The sequence below is a fragment of the Micrasema longulum genome, unplaced genomic scaffold (assembly GCF_059751315.1).
Source record: "Micrasema longulum isolate JH-2025_06_02 unplaced genomic scaffold, ASM5975131v1 h1tg001928l, whole genome shotgun sequence".
In the NCBI taxonomy this organism is placed as follows: domain Eukaryota; kingdom Metazoa; phylum Arthropoda; class Insecta; order Trichoptera; family Brachycentridae; genus Micrasema; species Micrasema longulum.
In genome coordinates this window covers 3,103-15,100 of record NW_028279102.1, presented here as the reverse complement: position 1 = coordinate 15,100, position 11,998 = coordinate 3,103, and the positions used below count along the sequence as shown (strand labels likewise).

General features: G+C 34.7%; 1 protein-coding gene across 1 annotated transcript in view; it reads right to left on the bottom strand.

The window, feature by feature from the left end:
- LOC148273512 (dynein axonemal intermediate chain 7-like) overlaps nucleotides 1-11,399 on the bottom strand; it is a gene marked incomplete at its 5' end in the record, with an annotated part of 53,890 nt that extends 42,491 nt beyond the window's left edge. The window contains 7 exons of the mRNA XM_088238603.1: nucleotides 212-373; nucleotides 1,222-1,322; nucleotides 3,838-3,973; nucleotides 5,509-5,678; nucleotides 7,320-7,510; nucleotides 9,525-9,599; nucleotides 11,256-11,399. Coding sequence (XP_088094729.1) covers nucleotides 212-373; nucleotides 1,222-1,322; nucleotides 3,838-3,973; nucleotides 5,509-5,678; nucleotides 7,320-7,510; nucleotides 9,525-9,599; nucleotides 11,256-11,399 — 979 coding nt within the window. The remainder of the gene's footprint in view (nucleotides 1-211; nucleotides 374-1,221; nucleotides 1,323-3,837; nucleotides 3,974-5,508; nucleotides 5,679-7,319; nucleotides 7,511-9,524; nucleotides 9,600-11,255) is intronic.
- Nucleotides 11,400-11,998: the final 599 nt, after the last annotated feature.

Genomic DNA, 11,998 nt, shown 5'->3' with positions numbered 1-11,998 from the left:
TTTCAGGCGCAAAAAATGGGACAGCAAAACCTGACGTTTTAGTTGGAAAAAAAAATCAAATCCCGATTTATCAAAATTCCCAGCAACCGCTTATCCTCTTAATTTCCAAATCACGCAAAGCTGTTTTCGATTTAGATGTACATCTAACAAACAAAGGGTAATCCATTTTTGTAAATGATCGTATTGAATATTGTTGGCTAAGGGAACTGACTTGTCTTGAGAATAATGTCTCTCTTCATGGTCTTGGGCCGGGGAGGTTGCTGAAGCAGCTCTATGTGGAGCAGTCCTCCGCAGAGCCGATACTTTCGCAGGTTCACCAGGTCGCCGTCCGCCTGAACCCTCAGCTTGCCCATCGTCTCGGCAAACTCGTCCTCTGAAAGCCGGAAAGGAGGCGTCAAACAAAACCCATTTACCGGGAGAACTGCGCGCGTCTGCAAGGCAGGTTTTCAGTATTTTAGACATTTTCAATCTTCAACAATGTCAACAATATTTTGAGTTTGTCCAAATATTTCTAGACAAGGAACTGGATTCAACTTCCTGGGAAGCTGTCAAAATCAACATATTACAACACAGATGAAGAACATTTCAGAGAAGGAACTGGATTCAACTTCCTGGGAAGCTGTCAAAATCAACATATTACAACACAGATGAAGAACATTTCAGAGAAGGTAATAAAAAAGTCTGGCATCTACAGGGCTTATTTATATACTGTGTAATATTTACCATTCTACCTATATTTAAACATCTACATTCCTTCGACTCTTGTATCTGTTGACGTTTGTGAAGTTAAAGAGTTAAAATCTTTATTTAGGAGGTGAGATTCATCTAATTGAATTATTTCACCTACATACTAGGCAACGCCTGAAAATTTTATTTTTTTCAAATTCTATATTTCTTCATGGTCCGGGTGGACTTATCAACAATATTTTGAGTTTGTCCAAATTTGGAAAAAAAAAATTCAGGCGTTGTCTAGTATGTAGGTGAAATAATTCAGTTAGATGAATCCCACCCGCATAAATAAAGGTTTCGGCTCTTTAACTTCACAAACATCAACAGATGAAAGAATTGAAGGAATAAAAATGTTCAAATATGGGCAGAATGGTGAATTTTACACAGTGTGTAATTTTGTTTTTCTATACTGATCATCGTGAGGTGACATGGTTTAAAGAACAGCCTGTATACAAACAAATGACGGATTTGTAAAAATTAATAGATTTTAACCTTCGTCTTGAAATAGACCATCTCTTGGTAGTACAACAGGTTCTGGATCGGCTATTTTTAGCTCCACAAGTTCGATTCGTTCTGCTTTGAGGACACCGTACCTGCAAATAATTAAATTCATAGATAAATAAATAAATATAGGTAAAACATCGTCATAACATAAATCCGCATTAAAAATATAAAATAAACGTGCAGAAGAAAATTCCTCAAGAAGCTATGTGTGTTATCATTAGATGACGCTCGCGGTCAATAATATATTTTTTGTGTCACCATAAAATGACGCTCGCGGTTAATAATATATTTTTTGTGTCACTATAATATGACGCTCGCGGTCAATAATATATTTTTTGTGTCACCAAAATATGACACTCGCGGTTAATAATATATTTTTTGTGTCACCATAAAATGACGCTCGCGGTTAATATTATATTTTTTGTGTCACCATAATATGACGCTTGCGGTTAATAATATATTTTTTGTGTCACCATAATAAGACGCTCGCGGTCAATAATATATTTTTTGTGTCACCAAAATATGACACTCGCGGGTAATAATATATTGTTTGTGTCACCATAAAATGACGCTCGCGGTTAATATTAAATTTTTTGTGTCACCATAATATGACGCTCGCGGTTAATAATATAGTAAGACCCTAGTGAGAAGTCAATCAGAATATGGGTCCTCTTAACCCATATAAACAGTGTGGAGAAGGTCCAACACAAGTTTTTAAGATTCATACATTTAAAATTAAACATCCCAATTGAAGAGCTAAACTATAAATAAACTTTAATACTCCTATTCGTCGCACTCGACATACTGTATTACTGAGCTACAACAAATGCAACACCAGAGCAGCTCAAAATTCGCTCTTAGGAAGAGCAGTTAGTAACTTTTCTAAAATTGAGAAGATGTACGATTTAGACATCTTTAACGACTCAGCTCTCTGCTACAAACGGAAGCTGAGTCTTATAGATTTTAATGTTTAGTATTACTAATGTTATTATTGTTATTATTGGAGCACATAGGGGAATTTGCTTATTGTGTGCCCTACTTCAAAGTTTAAAGTTACTGTAATATTAGTATCATTTAGCCTCTTTGAAAATAAACAGAAACAATTAATACTAAACTAGGTACTACCAGAATACACACTACATAAACACCACATCTTTGCACATCACTCCATACACCTCACTCCACGCACTACATTTCATACTCACAACAATAAAAACACAATCACTAGTAAATTCACACAAAGCACAAATTCTTCTTACATCTTGTTGTACTGTTAGATAGTTGTTTCATATATTGTGTTGTGTACGTAATTGGTGCTGTGTTAGGTTTATTTTTCGTTCGTAATATTGTCTAGATTTATATTAACATAGCACTGTGTGCACAACATTAAATTTAAACAAATAAATGTTTAATGAAGCAGTTAAAATTAATATGTATTAGTGATAAAAGGGAAATGTCAGATTTAGTGCTGCTTTTCAAGTTATCAAATAATGTTCTTGACAGTCCCGAACTTTTAAGTTGCGTGAATTTTTATGTGAGACAGCGTGGGACGAGACAAAATACTTCTTTTGCTGTTGATTTGCATAGTTCAAACTATGCCAAATACTCACCTATTTCACGGCTCCACATGTTAACGAACAAACATGAAAACTAAGATTTATTTAATTTATATTTATACAAATTAAAATCAATACTTTTTAATCACTTCTTTTCTAAATTATAAAAATGTCCCGAGTGTTATACTTGTTTGACTGTTTATGCTATGAAACATCGCCTCTGTTACTTCAATACTCTTTATATTTAAAGTCTTTATTTATTGTTAATTTGCTGCATACCTATGTTATAATTCCTTACTTAATTTTCCTTTATTGTATCTTTATTTTCTGCTGATTTTATTTTATTATATATATAATTCCTCTGTACGTGTGATGTTACCATACTCCTCCTAAGCGGCTTAACCGATTTACATGCGGTTTTCAGAGAAATATAGATCTTTGCGCTGTGCGTGTTTGTAGATATTAAAATCTTCAATCGAATATTTAAAAAAGAAGTTAAGAGCATAAATATTTCATTCATCGATCTACCGAGGTTGCATTCTCGGAGAATGCATTTTCAAAAAAAATGAAAGATGTTGTTTTTTTGCGTATAAAAAAGTTTGTTTTTGAATGTTTACAAACAGCATTTGTTTTTTGTGGATCTCAATCAGATTCTTTCCTTAAATTCCTTATAATTTCTCCCCATTTATTTCTTTTTATTGGATTTTTGGTAACACTAAAATAATATTAAATTAAATACATTTTTGAAAATCGTTTTCCGACATAAGTACCCCCCTTTGTTGGTGAGACGACCGGAGTTTGACGTTTGCAAAAAGAATGCCATATTTGAAAAAATATTTATTTTTTGTTTTGGAATTCAACCATAAACAAGTACCTAATTGAATTCAATATAAACAATTTTTAGTTTTGGGATTCTATCACTAGGATAAGTAAGTACCTAGGTACTTACTTATCCTAGTGTATCTATAATTGTTTTTCAATATTATTTTATACTTTATCAAAGGCGCAAGCCGTCTAAATAAATATATATTACGAAAGATAGACTTACTTGTCATCGGCTATGAGTTTGTTCAGTTGCTCCATTCTGGCTTTAACCTCAGCGAAAAATGCAGACCTAGCTTTGGCTTGGGACTCCCTTATATTAACCACTTGATTATATTGCATACTGGAGTACTCGTATAAATCTGAAACAAAAATTATAACATGTAATATTATTTATTTAAGGGGGAGTGGCCTGAAAAATGCTAAAATGTGATATTTTGATGGGATACTTAAAGTACTTGTAGTAGTCCTAGCCAAATTTTAAAAATACTTAGTCAAAATTTGAACTTTTTTCTAGGACTCAATATCTTTTGTTTTTTTATTTTTATCTTGTTAGTTAGTGAAAAAAATTCTCAAAGATTGTGAAATCACTGAAAACAGTCATCGTTCGAATATGTATTTAAAGTATTTGTAAATATGGTACGACCTTATTTTTTAGTTTATCGTAATGCTGAAATCTCCTTCTAAGTCTCAATATCTCGTTTTTCTTTTAAATAAACTTTGGGTCAATATATCGTATAAACTGTCGCCATTCTGAGGGTGAAAAAATCCTATACAAATCTTCATACAAAAAAGCCAGATTACAAATGTCGATTTATTCACGTTCCATTGTATGATACGATAGAATTGATTCGAAAAGTATACTTTGATATAAAGCTTTGAAACCGGTTGGTAGAAAAAAAAAGTTGTTTATAACAAAGCTGTTTTTATTTGTTTTATTAAGATGAAAAAGTGCAAGATTTTGTTTGTTTAGGCTCGTCCATCTCTGCGGCCGGTGCATGCACTTTAGAAATTAAAAGACGCATCCTAATCGCAAAAAATGCTATGACTAGACTGACCAAATTTTGGCAAATCTAGGCATCTTGAAGAAAACTAAAATGTTCATAGTGCGTACGCTTGTGTTCCCCAATATTCTTATATGGCGCAGAAACGTAGACAGTTGAAACATGTGAGCAGGAGAGAATAGATGCCTTCGAGATGTAGAGTTGGCGTCGAATGATGACAATACCTTGGACAGCTAGAAGAACAAATGTCTCTATACTGGAGGAACGCAACGTAAAAGTTCGCCAATCGGCCATATGCTGCCAACGTATGCTGCAGTTCTTCGGACACATAGCTAGACGTGACCCAGAAAATCTGGAGAAGATAATAATCACGGGCAGTGTGCCAGGACGAAGAAACAGAGGCAGAGCGGCAGCTCGATGGATCGACCAGGTGAAAATAACGTCACAAATAACGACCCTATATGGAGCTGTGGAGAGGGCGCAGAGCCATGAAGAGCAGAGACGCTTTGTCAATGAAATTGCTGGTGAGAGTACTAATGATCACGACCACTAGAACTGAGGAACGACAGAGAAGAAGAAGATGAATAACCACAAAGTTACTGCTTCAAATATAAATTTTATCATTATTATACCGTTCGAATATTGATTAACATACGAAAATGACCCTGATTTAGCGTTGATACCTCGATAAAAAGGCTTAAATTCCTGTGCGCGAGTATAAGGGGCAGACGCAATCAATCAATTCTAGAGTATTAATTTTATAGATTTTGAAATTTATCTTGAGGTGACTTGAAGGGCGTCGGTGAGATCAAAGAAATCTCCCAAATTCCCTTCTCAATGAGTTCGTTGATACCTTTTGTCTAGCGATATATAGGCAAACAAATGATATTTACTGTTTCCACGAGTGTTGGGTATTTTGTCGGGGTCCTTGTACAGCCGGTTGCGCGGACTCAGCAGATCGCCCATCAGCCACAGCACGCGAAGGACGACACCTCGCCAGCAGTTTCTCCCGGGGAGAGTCAGCGTCACACCGAGGTCTGAGAACTCTATCTCTTCGGGCTCCCTGGAATATAAAAAGTCAAATCTCTGAACCCTGTTTGCAATTATGGATTAAAAAAATTACCATCTCAACATAAAATAAAATTTTAATTGTTATGTTTTGAATTCTTGTAACTCATTATAACAGATTTTTACGGCCATCTCGGATACTGATTGAGTTTATCTGAAGGAGTCGGCCTCGTGGTGTAATGGGCAGTGCGTTTGCCTACCATGTAAGAGGTCTCGGGTTCGATTCCCGACATGGTTGATATGAAATGTTTATTTGAAAGGGTGTTTTTACACTAGAATATTTTATAGTCCCTGAAGCGTAAGACTGATCATCTTACCTTCATGTAAAAAAAAATATCAAGATACCCTGCGATTGGTGAACCAATGCAGTTCCCTATGCACCTTTAGGTGCTTAAAGGGCATGATAATTTATATGATGCTCTTTTAACCAATGTTGTAGTCAATAAATTAGAACCAAATATTAAAAAATGCAAAATAATGTCATTCCATAGAACAAAACAACCGATTTTCTTTGAGTACCTACTAGAAAACTCCAAAATCGATGTAGTTAAGTCCATCAGAGATTTAGGAGTTGTTTTGGACTATAAACTGACATACAACGAGCATATAGATAATACAGTAAATAAATCACTGAAATTACTTGGCTTCATTAACAGAATATCCTCTGATTTTACTAATGTCCGTACAATCAAAACTCTTTATTGCTCAACTGTTCGCCCTCTTCTAGAATATGCCTCCGTGGTCTGGTCTCCATTCTCCATTGTCAATCGCATAAATCACATTGAATCAGTCCAACATCGCTAGCTTCGAAAAATAGCGTGGATGCTCGGACTAGAGAGAGATAATTATTCTTATGGTGAAATAGAGTCAATGTTAAATATTTCTAGTCTACGAAAACGTAGAACTAATATTGACTCCATATATATGTTCGGCATACTAAATGGTATAATCGATGTTCCATCATTACTGGGACAAGTAAAATTCAATATTCCGATTCGTAGATTGAGAAACAATGAAGTACTGTTCATTGATCAGCATAGAACAAACTATGGCCTTAATTCTCCAATGACCCGACCCGTCTTTGTCGTATTGTTAACTCAAGACAAGATCTGGACTTTTTTGGTTTGAGTTTACAACGATTTAAACAAGCACTAAATAAATAGTCCAGATCTTGTCTCGATGTCCCTTATGTTTGTCAATGCTTATTTTCTTTTTTTTATGTTTTAAACTATTCTTTTATTGTATTATTAAACCCTATAAATTGTATACATGGACAATGTCCGTTAATAAATAAACAAATAAATAAATGATGATGATGGTAAAGTTGACAAACCGAGATGACGCTTGCAGTCAACAGATCATTTTAGTGTTATCTAGAGATGACGCTCACGGTTAACGGCACATTTTAGAGTTACTATGAGATGACGCTCAGAGTTAACAGCACGCTCTAGTATTATCAAGAGATGAAGCAACAACAACATTTTAGCGTCACCATGAGATGACGCTCGCGGCCAACGGCCCACTCTAGTGCCACCGCGAGATGACGCTTGCAAATGAGCTTATTAATTGATCTAAATATAGTACATGAAAGTCCTAATATTAACTTAAATTTAATTAGGTCGACCGGATGGCTTACGTCGGTGCTTCGTGCTCTCGAACCATCTTGGGCGGCCCGGGGGGGTAGATCCAGGAGGCCAGAGAATGCGCGCACGCCGAGTGCGCGTGGCGCTCGGCACGCGGCGGCGCGCGCGGCCCGGGAAGAGTAGCCCAGGCTCTAGTGCACGCTTCCAACGTGCGGATCCACTCGACGTTCAACTCCTCTCGGACCTGCAAATATTTGTCTTGAATCGAGGGTTTCTTTTGGGCTTGATAGGTTCGAATATACTTTCCCTTGTATTGTCCTAAAAACACCTTCGAGTTACTGAGATGTGTAGTCACTACACATAAAAAATAAGAGATTTAAAAGGGGAAAAATTGAATATTTATTTATTTACTTTATTAGGTAAACAAACAATATGTACACGTATATTGCCAATTTCTTTGTATATTAGTATAAGAAACTCATGCACACACCAAAAATATTGTTTACAAATTTTAAGTTCAATATAATAAAAGTATTCAAAAGGTTATAAATTAATTTGTATAAAATTTCTTAATATTGTTCTTTAAATCTAGAATACATTATGACATTTATGGTGTATGTAGATGCATGTAAAAATAAAAATTTTGAGTTGCACTCGGGCTGTTTTTTTTCTTCTTTTTTTAACAAACATCACTCTGTCAGATTTAAAATTTACACTAAAAATGTATTATGTAACTTAGTGGACATTTTAATAATAAATATGTACATCTCCCCTCCCCTCCTTATCCTCTCTTTAAGCATTCTTGTCCTAATCCCGCCCAATTTACAGTAACGTTCTTAAAATATTTGATTATTGAGTACACGAAAATAACATTTTTATATGTATTTATTTATTAACGGACATTGTCCATGTATACAATTTATAAGGTTTAAATATTGCAATAAAAGAATAGTTTAAAACATTAAAAAAAAGAAAGAAGCATTGACAAACATAAGGGACATCGAGACAAGATCTGGACTATTTATTTAGTGCTCGTTTAAATCGTTGTAAACTTAAACCAAAAAAGTCCAGATCTTGTCTTGAGTTAACAATACGACAAAGACGGGTCGGGTCATTGGAGAATTAAGGCCATAGTTTGTTCTATGCTGATCGATGAACAGTACTTCGTTGTTTCTCAATCTACGAGTCGGAATATTGAATTTTACTTGTCCCAGTAATGATGGAACATCGATTATACCATTTAGTATGCCGAACATATATATGGAGTCAATATTAGTTCTACGTTTTTGTAGACTAGAAATATTTAACATTGACTCTATATCAGCATAAGAATAATTACCTCTCTCTAGTCCGAGCATCCACGCTATTTTTCGAAGCAAGCGATGTTGGTCTGATTCAATGTGATTTATGCGATTCACATAGAATGGAGACCAGACCACTAATCTAGGAAGTATATTCTAGAAGAGGGCGAACAGTCGAGCAATAAAGAGTTTTGATTGTACGGACATGAGTAAAATCAGAGGATATTCTGTTAATGAAGCCAAGTAATTTCAGTGATTTATTTACTGTATTATCTATATGCTCGTTGTATGTCAGTTTATAGTCCAAAAAAACTCCTAAATCTCTGATGGACTTGACTACATCGATTTTGGAGTTTTCTAATAGGTACTCGAAGGAAATTGGTTGTTTTGTTCTATGAAATGACATTATTTTGCATTTTTTAATATTTAGTTCTAATTTATTGACTTTACACCATCGCATAGGTTAAAAGAGTTAATGTCTGATTGAAGAAGAAAGCAGTCTTATGTATAAATTGTATGTATTTATTTGATATGTAATATATTTTCTTTACTAACTTTGTATACTATGTGGAAATCTGTTATTAGTTCTGAGTTTATACACTATATCTGTTTGTTTACTATAAATATGTATGTAGAACTGTTGATTCCCCAAATAAAATAAAATAATAATAAATAATAAGATTTTATAAATAATACGTTTTTTGGATCAATGTGAAAGCTTAAATAATCTTAATAACACCTTTATATTACCTACCAGTTGGTTGGAAGAAGTTGGAATTTGGCAATGAATCCACAAATGTACAATTTATATATGAAAAAATAAATAAAAATACGTATCCAGTTAAATTTATTAATATATTTTTAAATAAATTCATTCCTTTTCTAAAAAATAACGAGTCAGATTACATTTTAATAATACATAAATACGTGTAAGTATAATAGTATGTGTATTCGTACCTCGAATAAGATCTCCAATTGTGTATCCGTATACCCCTGCGGGTATTTCATGACGTCGTTCAAAACAGCCAGCAACTAAAAACAGACGCATCATTAATAAACACCGTCAAACGGACTTCTTCTGCCTACCGAGGGATGTTCCCACGAAAATGCGACATGAATTTGAAAAAAAACGACCATTTTTTATTAAAACATCGGCGAGAGACGAAGAAAACCTGTGGAAAATGTCATTTCTGCCACCACATCAACGATCTTCGTGGTTCAGTGGTTAAGACGCTTGAATCTTTCACGAATGGTGAGCGTGCATTCATTCTTCGCGAAGCAAGGATAAATATTTTATATATTAATATCCAGCATAGTTATACAAATTTTACTGTCCAAATCAGGTGTGAAAATCAGCTTGAAGATAAGAAAAAATGCAAGTTCGTCATTAAAAAGAGATATACTCGTATCAAGTCTATGTCGACTGGTGTGACATCACAGCCACTCCAGAAGCTCAATCACAAATAACTGTCGGAGTGCTTAACAACGTGCTAAGCATTTGAGCGATCACAACGAACAACAATGAACATTTTTATTTATATCCCTACAGAGATGAGGTAGAATTTTTTCAAATTCAGGATTATGGATATTTGAGCGTTTACAGGGCTTATGACCTGTCATTGGCTGGGTTAAGTGGCCACTTTAAGTAGGTACTACAACATTCCCCATTCCGCTTATTAGCGAATATCCACACAGGTAACATTTTTGAATTTTGTATATATGTTACGAATCGAGAAACCATCCACAAGCGAGTTGGAGCGCCATCTATGTATTGATATTGAAGTTAAGTATTTTAATTAGCAGATTACTTTATTTTATTTAGTACCTACTTAAAGTGGCCACTTAACCCAGCCAATGACAGGTCATAAGCCCTGTAAACGCTCGAATATCCATAATCCTGAATTTGAAAAAATTCTACCTCATCTCTGTAGGGATATAAATAAAAATATATACCTACTCCCCCTTGGGAGAAAATCCAGATTTGTGTGTGTACAAGTACACGTACCAAAAATAATGTTGAACAATGAACATGTTTAAGTTATCGCAGTCATAAGTCAACGCGTTTGTAATCTCTAAATCAACGCTTGTGTCGGTTTGTTTTTTGTTTTCCTCGTAAATGAATAAAGTTCACTGGCGAAAAATCGGCGTTTAATAAAAAAAAATACAACATATTGCATTTGCAAAATAGTAAGGAGTATCTAATACAAAAAAGTGAAAATTAAATTACAATTACTATGGCGACTACTTTTCTTGACATTTGGCTTGCGAACCGCCGGCTAAATCCAACGAATAGCATGATAAATAAATAAAAATAGCAGTTTCGGAATATTTTCCATATTTTCACGGGTGAAATTCAAATATGTGATTGCGCAGCAGGATTATACGTAGCGAAACGTAAATATTTTGACATTTAATATTAGGTGTTCACGGATGTTCCAATGTGATCGCGAATACGATAAACAACCATGGTATGAAGTTGTTATCAAGTCGCTTATTGGCACATCGATAGTTATTTGCGACTGAGCTACAGAGTTAAAATCACCGAAAAATATGGTACAAAAAAGAAAAGAAATATTTGGGTGAGGGTGGTCAAAATTAAAAAAAATAGTAATAAGTATATATAGAAATATATATTAAATAAAATAATTAGTATATGTTGAGATTCAAAGTACATCGGTGGACACTTACAGGTTGTATGGCCACGTCTCTGTCTTGCGTCAGCAGGAAGTCATTGTCTTCCGGTACTTCCTCCCGCCACCGAAACAGGGCGGCACTCAGTTCCGGGGCCTGCCGAGGGTCCGGACTGCCGTCCGTCCTCATGTACACTACCCACTAGAAACGCAACAAAAGCCAACATGTAATTTAGTATGGGACATAGAAGTTATTGTGTGGCGGATGTTGAAGATGGTTGCAGTTATTACGTGGTGGATGTTATACACGTATATGATTGAAGTTATTTTCTATCCTTTTAAGGATGGATTGCCTTAATGTAAAAAAAAAAAAAATGTTAAAAATGTTTAAAGTTATGACGAATGCGAGAGATGGTTAATGTTATTATGTGACGAATGTAAGGGATGATTTAAGTTATTGTGTGATGAATGTTAAAGATGGTTGAAGTTATTATGTGGCAGATGTTGAATATGGTTATAATTATTTTGTGGCGAACGTTAAAGATGGTTGAAGTTATTATGTGGCAGATGTTGAATATGGCTAAAGTTATTTTGTGGCGCTGGATAAAGGATCGTTGAAGTTATTTTATGGCAGATGTTCACTATGGTAATCAATATTAAGTGACGAACGTTACAGACGGTTGAAGTGATTATGTGGCAAATGTTAAATATGGTTTTAGTTTTTTTGTGGCTAACGCAAAAGATGGATGAAATTATTACGTGGCAAATAAAGAATATGGTTAAAGTAATTTTATGGCGATG